General features: G+C 48.7%; 1 protein-coding gene across 1 annotated transcript in view; it reads left to right on the top strand.

Annotated features, from left to right (window-relative positions):
* Positions 1 to 13,003: 13,003 nt before the first annotated feature.
* UTP6 (UTP6 small subunit processome component) overlaps positions 13,004 to 21,023 on the top strand; it is a 34,363-nt gene continuing 26,343 nt past the window's right edge. The window contains exons 1-2 of the mRNA XM_041000971.1: positions 13,004 to 13,116; positions 15,486 to 15,570. Coding sequence (XP_040856905.1) covers positions 13,025 to 13,116; positions 15,486 to 15,570 — 177 coding nt within the window. The 5' untranslated portion in view covers positions 13,004 to 13,024. The remainder of the gene's footprint in view (positions 13,117 to 15,485; positions 15,571 to 21,023) is intronic.

The following is a 21,023-nucleotide window of genomic DNA, read 5'->3' as shown; positions in this document are numbered from 1 at the left end:
AAAGTGGCCTCTCGCCTACAATACCTGTGTGCTGAAGGGCTGGGGTGGATGTGATCCAATTTGAATGTATGGTTTTGAGCAGGCCAGGGCTGTAAAGGAGACAGCAATAATAGAGCTGCTTGTGTGAATAACTCGAAGTCTTTTTAAATGTTAATTTGTACCTGGACAGTTCCCAGGTTGTGGAAACTTGGGGTGAGACTGGGGGAGAAGAGATGGCAGGGTTTCTGAAGGAGACAGACATTGCTGTATTTCAGACAGTTATGTTATTCCTAAATAAGATGGTTTGAAAAAGCCCTCCCACTTGAAAAATAAATCACTGGTTCCTTAAAGCAGAATCTTTGTTGTCTCAAACCAATCATGCCAATGAAAGAAAAGTGGAGGTATCTCAAGCTCTTACTGTAAAATGGCAATCAGGAAAGTTAAGGGAAAGCAAATTTCTTTTAAACATTTATTTATTTGTATCTGAAAGACAGATATACAGAGAGAAGGAGAGACAGACAGGAAGATCTTCCATCCACTGATTCACTCTCCAAGAGACCACAATGGTCAGAGCTGAGCGGATACGAAGCCCGGAGCCAGGATCCTCTTCTGGGCCTCCCACATGGGTGCAGGGTCCCAAGGCTTTGGGTCATCCTCGAAAGTTTTCCAGGCCACAAGCAGGGAGCGGGATGGGAAGCAGAGAGACTGGGACACAAATGGGGGCCCACATGGGATTGTGGTGTGTGCGAGGCGAGAATTTTAGCAGCTAGGTTATCATTTCGGGCCAAGGAAAGCAAATTTTCATCTTACATTTCAAGAAACCCTAAAAAGGTAATAGAAGTGGGCTTTGAACCAGAGTTCGAGTCTGAAGCCTCTTTCATTTTTGTCTGTATCCAAATGCTTTCCTTAAATAGGCATAAAAATGGTATGACCTTGTTATATTACTTAATAATAGAACATGGTATAAAGTCCCCTTCCTGCTTTGCAGAGATAACCAATATAAATGGTTTGGCGGGCAGGCCTCCAGATTTTTTTCTTTTTTCTCAGACACACACACACACACACACACACACACACACACACACACACACACACATTTAAGATGGGTTATTAAGGTACTGGTCTGCAACTGTCTTTTTAAAAATTAACAACAGGGCCCAGCACAGAAGCCTAGTGGCTAAAGTCCTCACCTTGAATGCTCCAATGGGCACCGGTTTGAATCCTGGTGGCCCTGCTTCCCATCCAGCTCCTGGCTTGTGGCTTGGGAAAGCCTTGGGACCCTGCACCCTCGTGCGAGATCTGGAGGAAGTTCCTGGCTCCTGGCTCCTGGCTCCAGATCGGCACAGCACTGGCCACTGCGCTCACTTGGGGAGTGAGTCATTGGATGGAAGATCTTCCTCTCTGTCTCGCCTCCTCTCTAGATATATATCTGACTTTCCAATAAAAAATAATCTTTTTAAAAATTAACAATATACAACAGCCCATTTTAACTTTAAATATATGTATGTAAACTTCACTCTCTTTAATAGCTACAGAGCATATTATTTCATACATGTGCTCTAATTTGTTTAACCACTTTCCAAATGGACAATTACAGAACTTTCTAGTTTTTGCTATTATAACTATTGCTTCAGGGACCATTTTTACACAAATTTGTGTATTTAATGTTTCTGTAGAATACATTTATACATGTCAGATTTGCTGGGCCTTAAGGCATGAATGTTTAAAGTGTTTGCAGATACTGTCAAACTGTATCCAAGGTAAAGCTAGCAGTCTTAGCATTGTGTCCCACTGCCCCTCAAGTGAAGCAGCGGGTATTTAAAGCAGTTGGCGTCCTCTGTGTTCATGGCAGCTGTGTGGACTTGTAAGCAGGGGCTACTGATGGAAAGAGAGCAGGGCTGTGACTCGAGTCTCCGAAAACCCTTCTCGTAAATGCATTGTGTTTACCTAAGCCCGACGCGTTTTAACTGGAACTTCCGGGAGCACTAGGTTTGTGACTCCTTTGTGGTTCATACATTCTCTACAATTAAAACATATGGCGTTTGAATTAAGTTTTAAATATATATACACATATATATATTTATTTTACTTAAAAGGCAGATTTACAGAGAGAGAGAGATTTCCCCATGTGGCTGCTACAGCCAGAGTTGGACTGGTCTGAAGTTGGCAACAAGGAACTTCTTCCAGGTCTCCCTTGCGGGTGCTAGGGTCTCAGGACCTTGGGCCATCGTTTGCTGTCTTCCCAGCACAAGCAGGGAGCTGGATCAGAAGAGAAACAGGGCCAGGCGCCGTGGCCTAGTGGCTAAAGTCCTCGCCTTAAATGCACCAGGGACCCATGTGGTCGCCCGTTCTAATCCTGGCGGCTCCACTTCCCATCCAGCTCCCTCCTTGTGGCCTGGGAAAGCAGTCCCAGAGCCTTGGACCCCTGCACCCGTGTTGGAGACCTGGAGGAGGTTCCTGGCTCCTGGCTTCGGATCTGCGTAGCACCAGCCGTTGCGGTCACTTGTGGAGTGAATCATCAGACAGAAGATCTTCCTCTCTGTCTCTCCTCCTCTCTGAATATCTGACTTTCTAATAAATTTTTTTTTAAATCTTTAAAAACAAAGATTTAAAGATTCTTTAAAAAAACAAAAAGGAGAAAAGCAGCCAAGACTGGAACTAGTGTCACAAGGGCTTCTGGGGTCCATGGGGAAGATTAGCACTGGTCCCATTAATTTTTCTTATTTTTGTGATTTTTTAATTTTTAATTGAAAGCCAGATTCATAAAAGAAGAGACAGAGAGAGATCTTCCATCTACCATTTCACTCCCCAGAGGGCAACAGTGGCTGGGGATGAGTCAGTTCCAAATCAGGAACTTGTTTAGGCTCTCCCACATAGATGCAGGATCTCAAGGACTTTCGCCACACTCTGCTGCTTTCCCAGGCCACAAGTAGGAAGCTGGATAGGAAATGAAGTAGTTGGGATAGGAACCAGTGCCTGTATGGATGCCAGTGCTTGCAAGCAGTGCCTTGGCCCGTGCCTCCACAATGCCAGCCTGGTGTCTGAGTCTCTGACACTGCATTTCTATTGAAAATATTATGTATAATTGATAGTTTAAAATGGCTAAATAGTAATCAGTGGCTGAGTTTACTTTTTTTTTTTACAGCAGGGGACCCTCAGGCAGTAATTCTGTCTTGCTTTGAAGTGTGTCCTCAAAGAGAAGCCACAGGATGCTGGAGACAACATTCCTCTCTTCTGATAAATGTTCAAAGCTCCAGCAGTGAACCGCCCTAGGCCTTGGAGAACATCTTAAAGGTATCATTTGCCCGGAAGTATGAAGGTGAAATATCCTTGCTGTTCTATTCATGGCATCATTGGTGTAAACTAAGAATGGTCTTTTAGTTAGGGCTTGAGGAGTGTAAAGAACAGAAGTACCCTTCAAGGCACCTCACGCCATTGGACACAGAGAGGTAAGGAGGGGCACAGAGCTTCAAGAAAATTGGATGTGGGCATGTGGGCATGTGGCTTAGGCACTGCTTGGGATGACTGCGACTCCTCAGGAATGTTGGTCTGAGCTCCAGCTCTGCTCTCAGTGACAGCTTCCTGATAATGTGGGTTTTGAGACAATGTCAACGTGGGGAGACCTGCACTGACTTCCTGCGTCCTGGCTATGGCCCGGCTCTGGCCTGGCTGGTCCTGGTATTTGAGGAACCAGGGACTGCTGCCAGCCTCTCTCTCCTTTCCACATCTCTGTGTCTCTCTGCCTTACAATAACAGAAAAAAAAATGAGAATTCAGAGAGGATTGCATTCAAAATAGCTCAAAAGGAGACCTCAAGGAGCATAGTACTTAGAGAAAACTCAGGGTCCCTGAATTCCATTAGTAAAAACTCCCCGTTCTGAGCAGCTACAAAGTCCTGCCTCCCTCTTTTCCAGGTGTCTCTTTTCCAGACCTCGCCCTTTCTACTAACTGGTAGCTGCTACTTCGTTATCAAGCTCCTCAAGCTCCTATCTTTAAGTCATAGATTTTCTTTGGTTTTTAAGTCATACATTCCCAAGCTATCATTCTTTTCCTATTTCTTAATTTACAGCCCCTGAAAGGAAGAGTTATATTAGTTCATTAAAAAAAAAGTTTATTTTTAGTTGGAAAGGCAGAGTTACAGAGAGAGAGAAAGAGAGATCTTCCATCCACTGGTTCAGACCTGCAAAGGGCCACAGCAGCTGGAGCTGAGCCAGTCAGAACCCAACAACCTGGAGCTTCTTTGGGGTCTCCCGTGCGGGTGAAGAGGGTGAAGCACTTGAGCCATCCTCTGCTGCTTTCCCAGGCACATTAGCACGGAGCTGGCTCTGAAATGGAGCAGCCAGGACTTGAACCAGCATCCATATGGGATGCTGGTACTGTAAGTGGATGCTTACCTTACTATGCCACAGCACCAGCCCCAGTCAATTCATTTTTTCCATCCCAAAATCCTTTTATCCAAGAGAATTTGTTGCCCTTGAGACAAGAGCTTACTTTTGGCCTGATAAGCAGTGACAAATTCCCAGGGTAAGTGGCAAGAAGTAGGTATGACATGGGCAGTCCAGGTTGTTTAAGAAGGATTTTGAGCATATTAGACATTGTTAAATATATATTTTTAAATGTATATATTATGTACATTATATATATATTTTAATTTATTTGAAAGGTCATGTGATGACAAAGTGAGAGAGAAGGAGAGAGAGAGTGTGAGAGAGCGTTTCCATCTGCTGATTCACTCCCTACGTTCCTGCCACTGCTGAAGCTTGGGCAGGTTCAAGCCAGGAGCAAGGAGCTGCTTCTGGATCTCTTCCACGGGCAGCAAGAGCCCGAGCACCTGGGCTGCCATCTGCTGCCTCCCAGCATCAGAAGCAGAGGTAGCATCCCAGGCTAGGCACTTGATAGGGGATGTTGGTGTTCCAAGCTGCAGCTTAGTCCACTGTACCGTAACACCTCGCTCTAAACACTGTGATTGGGACTTACAATAGGTAGTATGAGTGACACAGCACAGTTTTCTTCAGAGATTTTTTTCAAGATTTATTTTCTGAAAGGCAGATTTACAAAAAGAAGGAAAGGTAGAAAGGGAGAGAGAGGAGAGAGAGATTTTCCTATTGTTGATTCATTCCAAATGGCCACAATGGTCAGAGCTGAGCCAATCCGAAGCCAGGAGCCAGGAGCTTCTTCTGGGTCATCCATGTGGATGACGGGAACCAAGGACTTGAGAACTGCAGTGAAAGTGCAGCAGGCAGGACAAGAACTAGTGCCTTTGTGGGAGGCCAGCACTGCAGGCAGAGGCTTAGCATACAGCATATCCATGGTACCAGTCTCCAGAGAATGTTTAGAGTAAGTGCCTAATATTTCCCAATGCTAGATTCTGGGGGGTTCAAAGATAAATAAGAGGCTGTTGCCATGGCTAAACAGGCTAATCCTCCATCTTTAAGTACCAGCATCCCATATGGGTGCCAGTTTGCATCCCAGCAGCTCCACTTCCCATCCAGTTCCCTGCTTGTGGCCTGGGAAAGCAGTTGAGAATGGCCCAAAGTCTTGGGACCCTGCACCTGCATGGGAGACCTGGAAGAGGCTTCTGGTTTTGGGTTGGCTCAGCTCCAGCCGTGGACCATCGGATGAAAGATCTTCCTCTCTGTCTCTTTTCCTCTCTGTATATCCCCCTTTCCAACAAAAGTAAATAAATCTTTAAAAAAATAATAAAATACAAACTAATTAGTACAACTATACATATCCAACAAGTATGTAAGGAACGTTTACTGTGTGCCTAGCTCTAAGGACCTCACAGCAATCTTTATCAGCTGTAGAAGGACATTGTGATTCATACTAGGACAGGATTATAATTGATAGGATACCATTTGAATGAGAATGCGTGGTGGAATATACAAAACAAAGATAGTCCCAAACAAGGGTGTGGAAACAATTGATGGGCTTATGGGAACTACTTAAGCTCCATACCCCCTCCCTTATCCAAAGTGACCCTTGGTCTATGAAAGCCACTAATAAACTTCAGCTATCTCACCAAGATGGTAGTCCACATGCATTATTTCAGGCTCCATGTACCAAGTCCGTCCTTGCAGGACAGTGAACAGTAAGTGCCACAAATAATGGTTGGGCTGTAGTGTGTATGTGAAGTAAGACAAATCACAATCACGCAGTGTAGATACACAGTGATCAGCCTTATGGAGGGAAAATGTAGAATAAGAATTGTCGAGAGAAAGGGCTATAATTTCAGCTTATTGTAAAATTTATTTATGACGGGGCCCCAGTTCTGTGGCCTGGCAGCTAAAGTCCTCACCCTGAGTGCACTGGGATCCCTTATGGGTTCTGGTTCTAATCCTGGCAGCCCCTCTTCCCATCCAGCTCCCTGCTTGTGGCCTGGGAAAGCATTCGAGGATGGCACATAGCCTTGGGACCCTGCACCTGTGTGGAAGACCACAGGAAGAAAATCCAGGCTCCTGGCTTTGGATTGACTCAGCTCCAGCTATTGCATCTGCTTGGGGTGTGAACCATCGGACAGAAGATCTTCCTCTTTGTCTCTCCTCCTCTCTATATATCAAAATTTGCAATAAAAATCAAGCATAATTTTTAAAAAATTTATGAGAGTCTGGCACAATGGCTCAACTGACTAATCCTTTTCCCTCCAAGTGCCAGGATCCCATCCAGCTCCCTGCCTGTGGCCTGGGAAGGCAGTTGAGAACGGTCCAAACCCTTGGGACCCTCCAACTGTGTGGGAGACCTGGAAGAGGCTCCTGGCTCCTGGCTTTATGGATTAGCTCAGCTCTGGCCATTGTGGCTACTTGGGGAGTGAACCAGTAGACAGATCTGTCTTTCCTTCTCCCTCTAAATCTGCCTTTCCAATAAAAATAAAATTATATTTATATATTTTTAAAAATTGTGAGGCAGAAAGAGTGAGAAAGAGAGGAGACAAAGAGAACTCGTATCTGTTCACGTCTCAGATGTCCACGCCACACAGCAAGGGCCCAAGACTGAGGCTGGGAAGTCAGTACAGGTTTCATATGTGGATAGCAGGAAGCCACTAGTTTAGCCATGACTGCCATTTCTGGGATCTGCATTAGCATCAAGCAATAGTCCAAAGTGGAACCAGGGTCCAGCACGGTTGCCTAGTGGCTAAAGTCCTTGCCTTGCATATACTGGGATCCTATATAGAGACCAGTTTGTGTCCCGGTTGCTTTACTTCCCTTCCAGCTCCCTGCTTGTGGCCTGGGAAAGCAGTCGAGGATAGCCCAAAACCTCCCATCTGTGTGGGAGACCCAGAGGAAGCTGCTGGCTCCTGGCTTTGTATTGGCTCAGCTCTGGCCGATGTGGCCACTTGGGAAGTGAAGCAGTGGACAGATCTTCCTTTCTGTCTCCCCTTCTCTCTGTAAATGTGTATTTCCAATAAAAGTTAAACAGATTTTGGCCCAATGCAATAGCCTAGTGGCTCAATCCGATAAAATATAAATCTAAACAAAATAAGAAAAAGACTTTTGAAATTTTATTTTTAAAAAAATGTATTCCGGTTTATCAGAAAGGCAGACTTATAGAGATTCTGTCTCATTTCGAGTCTAAGCCTGCAGTGCAGGTCTAATTGGAAGGCAGAGTGAGAGATAACAAATTGTTCTCGTCACTTATAAATTACAAATGGAACAGGGGTAACGATGGACTTTAAAGGAATGGAGACTAGCTCGGAAGAAGTTTCTTTCAATAAGACTCAGACATGCTCTTTGTTTCAGTTTAAGAAGAATCAGAAAGTTATGTTGGGAGCAGGGTTTCTGTCAGGATGGAGGCGAACTGAAAACAGGTAACTCATCAGCTCAGGCTTTGATGATTCGTATTCACACACACAATTGCCAGCCCCCCTCCTGGAAGCTAATCATTTCAGAACATGTTTTTTCAAGATGTCAGTTTGTTTTAATAGTGGGTTGTTATATCCAACCTACCAAATCCTTGGTTTTCTTTTTTTTTTTTTCCCTTGAGTTTGCAAAAAAGCAGTTAACTTAAGCCATAAGAAAAGAAAAAAACAACACAAAAGTGCTTCTCACCAATTAAAACAAAAACTTTTTCATTAACATGAGTTTTAAACTAAAATAACCTCAAAAAATTTTTCAAGATTTCATTAGATTGAAAGCACTTTGAAAAGCTGAATGTATTAGAGTCTCGTGTTGTCATTCTGTGTTCCTTGCAGTTAAAGACCATGTCATTATTTCCATTATACTTACCTCCTAATTTTCAGAGCTTATTAGCCTGGCTGTAAAAACTTGCTCCAGTTGAAATTTGGCAAGCTGACAGGGCTGCGTGCCAGGAGTAATTTACTATCCAGTGCGGTTTGCAAAGTAAAAGAAGCTATAAATAATAGAAAAAGAAATGAAAAGTTACTGGTTCCAATGTGCATGGAGTGTCACCTCAAACGTTGCCGCTTCTGTAGCTGGGAACGTGAGCTGACATGAAAGGGTTGGGCAGGACAGACGCCTCGCGTTCGCAGGGGAGTGATGGCTCTGGCCTGTGCCCATCAGGATGGCCCGTCTTTGAAGTGGGTCAGGGCTCGCTGTGTGAGAGAAGCTTGCAGGGGGACACAGCACCAGGCTGGGGGGTGGAGTGGGTAGGGGAGACGGGATTCCAGGTACTTCGGCTCTCATTATCATTGAAACGAAAGATTTCCCTTTATAAAAGTGACAGGAAAAAAAAAGAGAGATGAGCATTTCCTTCTCTGTTGTTCTTAACTACTGAACTGTCTGTGAAGTTAACTATTTAGAAGTGTGGATGTGAGGATCCCAAGGCAGAGTTCAAGTTCGCTTTGAAGTTCACGTGTAAGTGCTTTGAAGGCAAGGAGAGAAGTTGTAACTCTGCTTGCAAACATCTGCTTAGTGTCCATCTGTCAGGCTCCTTCAGCGGGATTGCTTCAGGACCCCAACCGAGACCCCTTTTTGCTGTTTTCCTGATTGGCTCGTAAACACCGCCAATTAAACACCACGGGGCCAAATAGTTGTTTAAGCCACAGATCTTCACATGCATCTTTCCCGTCGATCTCCTCAGACAGTCTGAAAAGAATTGGAATTTATCTTTAAACTCTTAAATGTCTTGCATAAATCTTGTAAGCATATTTTAAGTGACTAGTATATAGTGGGCAGGCTCACAGAGCTCGGGTGAACTCTTTCCAGAGTGGCAGAAGTGTCTGACCATACGTATTTCAGTATTTCTGACCTGGGACCAGTGATGTGGCACAGCGGGTAAAACCACTGCTTAGGGTGTGCGCTTCATGTTTTTGAGCGCTGGTCTGAATCCCAGCCCCTCTTTGCTGACCCAGCTCACCACTGACATATCTGTGCAACAGCAGGTGGCAGTGCAAGTACTGGTCCTTGCCACTCTGTGGGGGAGACCCAGATGGAGTTCCTGGAAGCTGGTCTCAGTCTGGCCCAGCACCTACTCTGGTAGCCATTTGGGGAACTCACCAGTAGACAGAAAGATTCTTCTGTCTCCATCTTTGCTGCTTTGCCATTGAAATACATCAATAAATATATACAAAAAAGTGTCTGACTCTGTCACATTCCTGAGATAATAAGTGAAGTTTTTGAGAAAGTCTGTAATTAATTATTTTAAAGTGTCGGTTTCCTCCTCCCCCAGATCGTAGGAAGACTGGCAGTGCAATGGGGTGCTCTCTCCCTTCCCCCAGACACAGAATGGAAGACAGAAGCATTTCCCTCTCCGCTCCCCTTCTCCCGACCCACTCTACCCCGGAACTTGTTCCATGTGGGTCTGTTGTCTCCTCACCATTATTATTATTTTTGGATTGATTTATCTATTTTTAGGTGAAAGGCAGATTTACAGGTAGGGGGAAGACAGAGAGATCTTCCATCCACTGGTTCACTCCCCACATGGCCTGAACAGCCAGAGCTAAGCTGGTGTGAAGCCAGGCGCCAGAAGTTTCTTCTGGGTCTCCGATGTGGCGTGGCAAGCACTTGGACCACGGTTTGTTGCTTTCCCACATTCTTTAGCAGGAAGTTGGCTTGGAAGTAGAGCAGTTGGGTCTTCCAATTGGTGCCCATATGCGATGGCAGCACCGCAGGCAGAGGCTTACTGTACTACCCCATGGTCCCTCTTTCTCACCTTTTAAATAAAGTGAAGGAAAAAGAAGTGTCAACTTCTGTAGAGTGCCCAAGTCTTAAGGCTGCTCTCCGTGACACCGGACGGTCACTGAACTCCAGACCTGAGAAGGCTCCCCCGTGTGGCCAGTACTGGTCAGTACCGGTCAGTATTGATGTCTGCGCGGCGTCTTGCAGCCTGAAGTCCCAGGCCCCAGTGTGCTCCGGCTGTTCTCTAAACTGCAAGACGGGCACTGCTGGGGACCTGGAGCCCACGTGGCACGGTGCAGGTCGAGTTTTCCTGCCCCCGTAGATGTCCTGAGTCTCTTGCAGAGCTCCCTGGTGGATTGAGGTTGGCATAGTTAGGGGGCGTGGCAGAGGAGGCAGATGAGGGACTGAGATTAGAGGCCCAGGTTGCCCAGCACCAAGTAAAGCTCAGGTTGGCGAGAGTCTGGTGATGGGGTGAAGTGTACAGCAGGCACCCGTGGCACCTCTGTCCTCGTTCACTCTCAGAGAAATGGAAACGCAATTCTCAAAACCATGAGAAACACATGTAGAGGTTTTTAAAAATATTTTTATTGCAAAGTCAGATATATAGAGAGAGGAGGAGAGACAGAGAGGAAGATCTTCCATCCGATGATTCACTCCCCAAGTGAGTGCAACGGCCAGTGCTGTGCCAATCTGAAGCCAGGAGCTCTTCCAGGTCTCCCACACAGGTGCAGGGTCCCAAGGCTTTGGGCCGTCCTCCACTGCTTTCCCAGGCCACAAATAGGGAGCTGGATGGGAAGTAGGGACTGCTGGGATTGAACCAGTGCCCATATGCGATCCTGGTGCATTCAAGGTGAGGAGTTTAGCTGCTAGGCCACGGCGCTGGGCCCTAGAGGCTTATTTTACAAGAGTGACTTTGACAGAGATCTGTCAGCTGCTGGTTCGCTCCCCAGATGGTTGGAAGTGGATTTTGCATTGCTAAGAGCTCTCTCTCTCTCTCTCTCTCTCTCTCTCTCTTTTATATTTATCTATTTGAAAGAGAATGAAGCGGGAGAGAGATTGATGATTGTGAATCTGTTGGTTCACTCCCCAAATAGCTGCAACGGTTTAGGCTGGACCAGGCCAAAGCCGGGAGCCCAGGAACTCCAGCCTGGTCTCCCAGGTGTGCGTCAGGGCTCCTCAAGTACTGGGACCATATTCTGATGACCTGCCAGCGCATTAGCAGGGAGCCGGATAGGAAGCAGAGCAGCTGGAACTCAAACCAGTGCTCTGACATGGGATGTGGGAGTTATAAACCACCTGTGAAGCTGCTGTGCCACGACGACAGAGGCTGTAGTGAAAAACAAAAGCCATGGCGAATATGTCAAGGTTTCTTTTAGATTTGCCTTCGAAAGAAAGCTTATACTGTCAGAACTTGTTGACTTTCTTCTATCTAAAGAAACTTCACAAATGCCTTTTACACTCATGCATTTATTTGTTGAGTAATTATTCCATGCTAGGCATTGCAGCAAGCACCCAGTGAGCAAACAGCACAATATTCTGCCCCATAGACAGCTCATATCTTCCTGCCGCCCCCTTCCTCCTGTTAACGCACAGGAGAGCCTACCATTTCAAAAACATCCCATCCTGGCTTCACGGCTGTGACTTCCGTCCGCTTCCAAATCATGAAGTCTTGGCTCATCTGTGTTTCTGTTCGAAGGCCAGCAGAGTTAAAATGCGAAAGGAAAAAGGACAGGAAGGCACCAGAGGGGTGGGATTGCTCAGCCTCGGCTTCCCTACGTCCTGCAGACGGCCCAGGTGCGAATGAGAACACCCAAGAAACAGGTCGAGCAAGAATGCCTTCCGCTTTGTGTCTTCCAGAACTTAAAAAGCTCCAAGCCACGTAATTATTTTAGGTTGAATAATTGCACCATCAGCGTTGCTTCCAAGCCGGATTGCCTGAAGATTGTCTAGGAAAGGTTGAGACGCTGGGATCATCACGATTTAATGAGAAATCTGTTCATCCCTTGAGGTCTCCAAACTTTTCAAAATCCAAGTTCCCCACCAATGCCTTTTCCCTTCCCACACCCACACGCCCAGGCCGTGTGTGTTCAAAGATCTCGCCCGCAGAGCTGGAAGAATTATTTCAATAATACGTGCTTCTTTGCATTTAAAAATCAACCACGCATTGAGAAATTCTAATTGGCACATGAACACCCGGCATTGCCACTATGGTCGGCTAAATCTAAGCGTCCTGGGAGCGTGCTTAGCGCCGCCACGATTTTTCACTGCTCTCGGAAATGCTGACAGGCTCCAATCAAACGTGTCTTCCTCCATCTGCCTTTGTTTTTTGGTGTCGGGAAGTGAGAACGCGGTTAGGACCGCAAGACAAAAACCACGTCCCTCAGAAAAAGGCATTTCCCAACGCTCTCAGGTAACCGCTCCGGGGCGGGCGGCGCGCACTCGGCCCCGCCCCCGGTCGGCCCCGCCCACAAGACAGCTCCGCCCCCAGGGCGTCCCCGCCCACCAGACAGCCCCGCCCCAGGGCGGCCCCGCCCACCAGACCCGCCGGCCCCGCCCCATGGCGGCCCCGCCCACCAGACAGCCCCGCCCCAGGGCGGCCCCGCCCACCAGACTCGCTCGCCCACCACACAGCCCCGCCCCAGCGGCACCGCCCACCAGACCCGTCGGCCCCGCCCTCCTGCCCCGCCCATCCAGGTAGCCCCGCCCCAGACAGACCCCGCCCCATCTCTCCTGACCCGCCCAGACAGACCCGCCCCGCCCCAGACAGGCCCCGCCCCTCCATCCCCACCCCACCCCAAAGTGCTGACTGCAACCCCACAAATTGCCACAAGGTGGCGGCAGCAGCCGCAAAACCCAAGGGTCCTCCCAGGCGGCCGAGGGGCGGAAGCGGAAGAGGCGGGAGCTCGGCTGCACGTCGCGTCACACGTGCGCCAGGTGCGCCCGGATCCCGCGCGTGGCGGAAGTGGCGGCATCATGGCGGAGATCATCCAGGAGCGCATAGAAGACCGCATTCCCGAGTTGGAACAGCTGGAGCGCGTTGGGCTGTTCAGTCATGCGGAGATTAAGTGCGAGCGGGTCGTGGGCAGGCCGAGGGGAGGTCCTGGGGCGGGCGCGGGCAGGAGTCGCGGTTGTGTCCAGGCCGGGCTCTGGGTTGTGCAGTGCTGACCCCCGAGCTGGCGGGAGGACGAGTGTGCAGGGCCGGGCTCGGGGCTGGTGGGGCAGGCGGGCTGCACGTGCCTTGGGGGTCCTGCCGGCACGGAGCGGCCTCATTCAGCTTCTCCCGCTACCAGGGCGCCCTTGGCAGCGGTTAGTTGCCTAACTCGCCTCAGGTATATACATACGTGTGTGTATATATATATGTATGTATATATATGTATGTTTTCTGTGACTTCGCTGTGGGACGACAGTGGGTATGAGTGTGGTTCTGTGAGTGCCAGCCTCAAACATTGGCTCCTAAGGAATCGGTGTAGCAGCTTGAATGCTTAGGAGACATCCTGTAGATGTCATGGCCAAAGACGATGAATTTGCGTTGATTCCTTTACTGCCTTTTTTAAAAGAAAGGCTTATTATTTGAGAGAGCCACGGAGGAAGGAGCAGAGACACAGATCTTCCTTTGCTGGTTTACTCTCCAGATGTCTGCAGCAGGCCGAGGGTGGGGGCATTCCCTGCTGACCTGGGGAAGTGGCAGGGGGCCCAGTACTTGAGCTGTCAGCTGCTGCCTGCCCTGGCACACAGGGACAGCAAGCTGGATGGGAGTTCCAGCCCTGGCTGTGGCCCTCGGGCATGGGAACCTGGCTTCCCAAGCAGCGGGTTACCTGTGCCACGCACCCTCCCCTGACATTAGAATTTCTTTTTCTTATTTAAAGAGTTTTAAAATTGAAAACAGATTTATAGAGAGGAGGGACAGAAAGCTCTTTCATCCATTGGTTCACCCCCGAAATGTCTGCAACAGGTAGGGCTGAACCATTCAGAAACCAGGAGCCAGGAGACTCTACCGGGTCTCCCACACAGGTACAGGGTCCCAAGGCTTTGGGCTGTCCTCGATTGCTTTCCCAGACCACAGGCAGGGAGCTGGATGGGAAGTGGAACAGTCAGGAGTAAAACCGGTGCCCGTGTGGGATGCCAGCCCCTTGTATATGACTAAAACTCCATTCTCATGGATTTGAAAGAAATAGAAGCTTTAATGTCATGCATACATGTATTTAACATGTACTTAGCATGTATAAATGCTTAGTATAGTATAAATGCTAAGTAATTAATATTTAGTTGTTGGTAGGCATGTCAGTGGTCTTGGTAATTAAGGTGATCATCCTGAAAGTTTTGGAAGACTTTCTGATGCCCTGAGGTGGGGCCGGGGTTGGGCCTCAGTTCAGCTTCTGTCCACGAGCAGCATCCTGTACTGGAATGCCAGTTGGGCTCCCAGCTGATCTGCCTCGGACCGGGCTCTCTGAGAACACACCAGGGAAGGCCCAAGAAGGTACACAGGCGCGTGGATATTAGCCACTGACCTGGAGACCGGGGTGCGGCTGCCCCTGCCCGGCAGCCCGGCACTGGCTGCTGTGGCCATTTGGAGGAGTGAGCCAGAAGAATGAAGGCCTCTTTGCCTCCTTTTCTGTAACTGCTTTTCAGGTGAATAAGTAAATCTTTAAAAATCTGCTAAAGTTATGTGACAGAAACCTGCTTCTGAAATAAATTGTGTGTGTAAAAAAGATTTTATTTAAGGAGAGATAGAAAGTGAATGAGCGAGGGCCTGGTGTGGTAACCTTGTGGCTAAGGTCCATACCTGGTGTGCACCAGTTCTAATCCCGGCAGCTCCACTTCCCCATCCAGCTCCCTGCTTGTGGCCTGGGAAAGCAGTTGAGGACGGCCCAAAGCCTTGGGATCCTGCGCCTGCATGGTAGACCTGGAAGAAGGTCTTGGCTCCTGGCTTCAGATTGGTTCAGCTCTGGCCATTGTGACCACTTTGGGAGTGACCGGTGGATAGAAGATCTTTTTGTCCATCCTTCTCTCTGTAGATCTGACTTTGCAATAAAAAATAAATACATTTTTTTAAAAAAGAGTGAGAGATTTTCCATCCATTGATTCACTCTCCAAAGGGCTACAATGGCCGAGCTAGGCCAGGCCGGAGCCAGGGCCAGGAGCCTCATCTGGTCCCCCCTGTGGGGGACAGAGCACCGAGCACCTGTGCCTCTTGCTGCTGCTGTCCCAGGCGCGCTAGTGGAGCGTGAGCACAAGCGGAGGGGCTGGGACTTGAACTGGTGCCCGCATGGGATGCCACACATCAGATGGCACTGGTGTGGGCTGTGGCTTATCCCAGCATGCCACAGTGAAGCCCAGATAACCGTCCCCGGGCATTAGGTGGCGGTAGCTCTGTGTGCATACACTCAAGCCTTTCATGACTCTCCGGTGTTAGAGCCCTGCTGACTCTCCCCAGGGCAATCATCAGGAAGGCATCTGACCTGGAGTATAAAATACAGAGAAGAACCCTTTTTAAGGAAGACTTCATCAATTATGTTCAAGTAAGTCATTTTCCTGGCTTTTCACTTTAAAAAATGTAATTTTATGGGGAAAATGTGTTGGGGCGGTGGGAGTTTTGTGGGGGGATATCCCAGCCTAATAAAATTGTACCACATAATTCGAAATTCAAAATAAAAATATATTTTAAAAAATGTTATTTTAGATTAAAATCAGTAATATTTACATCACTCTGTGCAGATTTCCAGTGTTATTGATGAGACAGTTTTGAAGCAGCCTAAAACAACACTGGGAATTGCTTTGTCTGTTAAGGCTTTAGGACTTGTAAAACTAGGCAGATTTTTCCCTTTCATTCCTTTTTTTTCCCCTATGTCTTTTTTAAAAATTCTTATTTAATTGGGAGAATTGTAGAGAAGAGAGACAGAGAATGTGCATCTGCTGGTTCACTCCCCAGTGGCCACACTGGCTGTATCTGGGTTGGTCTGAAGCCAGGAGCCAGGAGCCAGGCACCAGGCACCAGGAACCAGGAGCCAGGCCTGGGTCTCTTACATGGGTGCAGGGGCCCAAGCACTTGGTTAGCCGCCCCTGCTTTCCCAGACAGCTAGCAAAGGGCTGGGTCAGAAGTGGAGTAGCCAGGCACAGGCTGATGGGATGACAGGGACTTAGGCAGAGGCTTAGCTTGCTATTTCATGTCTTTGTCTTTTTTATTATTATTAATTCTTTTATTTTGGTAATCTTTACATAGTTGATTAGGGCACAAAGGGTCAAGGGCTACAGGAAAGTGAGTAAGACCATTGTTTCCACATTAATATATTTTTTTTCTGTATCTGGTGTAAGGGAAAGGGAAGAGCCCCATCCAGCCTCCCACCCATCCCAGATCCGCGAGGTAGGGCATGCTCTGAGGGCACTGCTCATGCAGTTTTGACATTTCTGCCAATCTTGCTACTCCAAGTGCGATGAAATCTATTCAGAATCCACTGGCTGACATAGTCTCTTCATGGTTGGGGTTCTGAAATCAGCAGTTCAGTTGAAGGGATCCCCAAAGAAACTTCATCTGAAGTGATCCCAGACCTGATTCTTGTGATTCCAGTACAGGGTCTGGCACAGTCCATTGCCCAGATCCGCTTATGCCTATGCTGGTGGTTGGCAGTTACTGGTCAGTTCCGTTTCCAGCCCTGTCTTCCACGCGAACCAATGGATGTTGCAGTCCAGCCCAATTCTGCCCACTTCATATTCTGCCCTCACACAAACTAGTGGGAGCTGCAGCCTAGTCAGGGCGACTCCCAATAACCCCACCAGGCCTGCTCCCTACCCTCGTTCCCATGCTTGTCAGTATGTTCCGCAGATTAACTCAGTCTGTCCCACATCCCGTTTAGTTGTCATACATGTCAATGGCCATTGAAGCCTAGTTCAAACCAATCTGCCTACTATGCAGCCCACACACATGCTGGCAGGTGCTGTTCTGTCTAGCCACCCCTGACCCAATCCTGGTTTTCATGCTCTCCAGGGGGAGTGGTAATCCAAGAGGGAGGTGCCCACTATTTCCCTCCTAGGCCACTCCCTGACTATGCACTCTCCAGGTGGTTCTGCAGTTTAACCTGACAGAATTAGTCCCCAGTGCCAGCCTCTGTTAGCTGATGCTGCAGCAAAGCCCAACCAGTCCTCACCCACTCACATTTATGCTTGCCACCAGTAGGATCAGTCAGTCCAGCCTGGCTTTTCCTTGATCTCGCTCACATGAGGACCACAGGTGTTGTAGCCCTGCCTGGTTTCGTCTGCCCCATCCCAGCTCACACTCTCCAGTGGGAGTGGCTGTCCAGCAGGGGAGCCCTCCACATTCCCCCTATCGGCTTTGCCCCCGCCCTCTCGTTCTCCCGTGTGCTGCTTGGGCGCTGCGGCCAAGTCTGGTACGGCCCACCTTACCTTGACATTTCCCAGTGGGTGTTGTAGCCTGGCCTAGCCTGGCTTTTCCCCCAATTCCAGCAGACACTGGTGAGGGCTACAGCCTAGCCAGCCCAGTAGGCATCCAATCCCAGCTGTAGTGTGCACTGGTATGTGCTGCAACCATACCTGGCATGACCCACACTGTGTTCTGGTACTCAGATTCGCCAGTGAGAGATATGAACTGGTTCAGCCTGGTCTGTCCCTGACCTATGCTAAATGCATGCTGGTGGGTACCTTTCTCTGGCCTGGTCTGCGTTGCTCCCTATCGTGGTTCTTGTGCTCACTTGCAGGGACTATGTCCAGACAGAGGAATTTCCCAAGCTCCCCCATAAGAACCTCTCCCATTGCCAGATCTTGTGCATACCAGTGGGTCCATGGGTCAACCCTACTTAGTCCACCTCCTGTCCTAGCAGGAACAGCGGCCTTTCCTGACTGGTCTTCAACCCATTCCGGTTTCAGCCCAGCCAAGGGTCGTCCATACCCAGACATGGCTCACACATGGCTCAGTAGGGGCAGAGACCTAGCCTAGTCCATCCTACGTCTACCCTGGTTCTTCAGAGCATCAGATGGTGCTGGAGTCTAGCCTGGCTTGGTGTGTCCAGTCCCAGTCCACACTTGTGCCAAGGGAGAGTACAGCCATGTCCAGGTCAGAACGCAGCCCTCACTCCAGCCCCCGCACTCACCAGTGGGAATCCCAACCCAGTTAGGGTGTCTTCTTAGCTCCCCATTTGGGCCTGTTCCCAACCATAGATGGCATGCATGCCAGTGGTTGCTCTGACCCAACTTGGCACAGCCCCTCACCTGTCTTGGCATTTGCCTTCATTGCTTTGTCCTAATATCCCTGGCTCATGTAGACCAGTTGGTTTAAGAGCCTATCTCGGCATGACCTGTGCACCGGCCTGATTTGTTCTTCCTTGTGAGTTGAGGTTTGCTTGGCCCTGCCTGGTTTGCCCCCTTCCAGTTGCAGCTTGGCCCACCCCACATCCTGTTTTAAGATGCACATTTGGGTGCTGCTGCCTTGACCTGCCGAGACTGTAAGTGATGGCAGGTTCCATGATCACACCTAGCTCAGCCCATCACCATCGCCACGCCTGAGCGCTAACCTGCGGGACTTGTATTTCTTCAGGGTTGGGCCCACAGTTCCCCCACAGAATCTGCCCCTGGATCTGATTCTCTCGCATGTTGGTTAGTGTCCTGACCCTGCCAAGTGTAACCCATCCTCTGTTCCGCCACTCAGTCAGGTACTGGTACCTAGCCCTGCCAGACAGGCCACCGGTGTGGACTGGTGTGTGGCAGTCATTGATGCTCTACGCTAACAGCCCATCTCAGGATTCCCATGTAGGTTGGTGAATCAGTCTGGTTTAATGAGAACTTACGGACTCTCCCCTCCAAATCCTCAGATCTCAGTCCTTATGCTTGCAAGCAAGTTCCGTGACTCCATCGCTAGGAATCACACAGAGTTCATCCCTCACCTGCACTCACACTGGCCTGTCATATCCCCGGATGTCCCTAGGCAGCAATTACGTACCCTAAAAACCCTAGAGCTCTTTGTCTTTTGTCTTTGTCTTTTTGTGGGTTTGTTAGAGACTACTGAAGGCACAAAGTGTGTAAACTTTTTTTTTAAAGGTTTATTTCAGGGCTCAGGGAATGATCCACTGGTTCATTCCCCAAGTGACTGCATTTGCCGGAGCTGAGCTGATCAGAAGCCAGGATCCAGGAGCTTCTTCTGGGTCTCCCACATGGGTGCAGGGTCCCAAGGATTTGGGCCATCCTTGACTGCTTTGTGGAAACAGATAGGCAGAGATGGAATTATGTTACCCGCTGGTTGAGTCCCCAAGTGCTGGCAACAGCTACAGCTGCGTGAGGCTGAAGGCATCAGTCAGAACCTTGCTCTGGGCCTCTTGTGTGGATGGTGGGGGTCCCACATGGTGGTTTAGCTCACTGTACCACAGAGTCCACTTTGGGTAGTGGGACATTCATACATGAAATATGCAGCCGTTAAGGTGAATGAAGCGGAATTCAGTGTGTCGGCAGGGATGTACCTGGTCGTTTTCTTCCGGAGAAGTTAGGGATGGTGGGCAAGGATGATTTCACTTTGTAGCCTGAAAGTGAACGCGATAGCAGTGAGTACAGGGTCTGTCTCTGGAGAGAAGGAGGAGTGAAATCAAAGTGCCAGCCTGTTGCGTTTTACTTTTAAAAAAGATTTGTGGCAAATTTAGTGAAATGTAGGCCTTCTGTGTAGTAGAGGTTAGTAAGTTCTGGCTGTTGTTTCAGATCATATCCAGTGACAGCAAATTGCCTTCTGTTTTACATTCCTGATTCTACTTGATAAGATTTGTTTATTTTAATTTGAAAGGCTGATATTACAGAGACAGGAGAGATAAAGAAGGTGTTCCATTCACGGAGCTGCCTGCAGGGCTCACCTGTGGATCAGGGTCCCAGGAACTTAGGCGATTTTCTGGTACTTCCCCAGACCACAAGGGGAGAACTGGATTGGAAGCGGAGCATCTGGTGCATGAGCCAGCGTGGATATGGGATGCTGGTGCCACAGGGGTGGTGAATTAGCATGCTGTGCCACCAGTCATTAGCTAGCCCTATTTACTTGCTAATTTTAGCAAAATCTGGGATCAGCATTGTGGTACAGTGGGTTAAATTACTGTCTGTGAAAGCAGCATCCCATAGTGGCACTAGTCTAAGTTCTGTCTGCTCCACTTCCAACCCGCCTGCCTGCTGGTACACTTGGGAAAGCAGCAGAGGATAGCCCGCGGCCTTGGGACCCTGCACCCATGTGCCCAGCTCAGCTTTTGTGGCCATTTGGGAAGTTAACCAGTGAACGGAAGATAACTGTGTGTAACTGCCTGTCAGGTAAATAAATAAATTTCCTCTTTTTAATTTAAAGATTTATTTATGGGCCCGGCGCGGTGGCGCAAGTGGTTAAGGTCCTCGCCTAGCACGCCCGGGATCCCATATGGGCGCCGGTTCTAGTCCCGGCGGCCCCGCTTCCCTTCCAGCTCCCTGCCTGTGGCCCGGGAAAGCAGTCGAGGACGGCCCAAAGCTTTGGGAACCTGCACCCGCGTGGGAGACCCAGAAGAGGCTCCTGGCTTCGGATCGGCATAGCATCGGCCCGTTGCGCTCACTTGGGGAGTGAATCATCGGACGGAAGATCTTCCTCTCTGTCTCTCCTCTCTGTATATCCGCCTTTCCAATCAAAAAATAATAAAAATAAATCTTAAAAAAAAAAAAAAGATTTATTTATTTTTACTGGAGAGTCAGATCTCCAGAGAGAAGGAGACAAAGAGAAAGATATTTTGTTCACTCATTCACTCATGGCCAGAGCTGAGCCAGTCCAAAGCCAGGAGCCGGGAGCTTCTTCTGGGTCTCCCAAGCGGGTGCTGCATTCCAAGGCTTTGGGTGCTCTAGAGCAAAGTGGGATAGCTGGGACAAGAACCGGAGCCCATGTGGAATCCTGGGTATGCAAGGCAAGGACTTTAACCATTAGGTTACCACGTTGGGCCCAACTAAATATGTTTCTTTCTTTCTTTCTTTCTTTCTT

Source organism: Ochotona curzoniae, unplaced genomic scaffold (genome assembly GCF_017591425.1).
Source record: "Ochotona curzoniae isolate NIBS_2020 unplaced genomic scaffold, NIBS_Ocur_1.0 scaffold_2453, whole genome shotgun sequence".
Classification (NCBI taxonomy): domain Eukaryota; kingdom Metazoa; phylum Chordata; class Mammalia; order Lagomorpha; family Ochotonidae; genus Ochotona; species Ochotona curzoniae.
The sequence above is the reverse complement of the archived record's forward strand: the minus strand, read 5'-3'. Positions and strand labels throughout refer to the sequence as shown.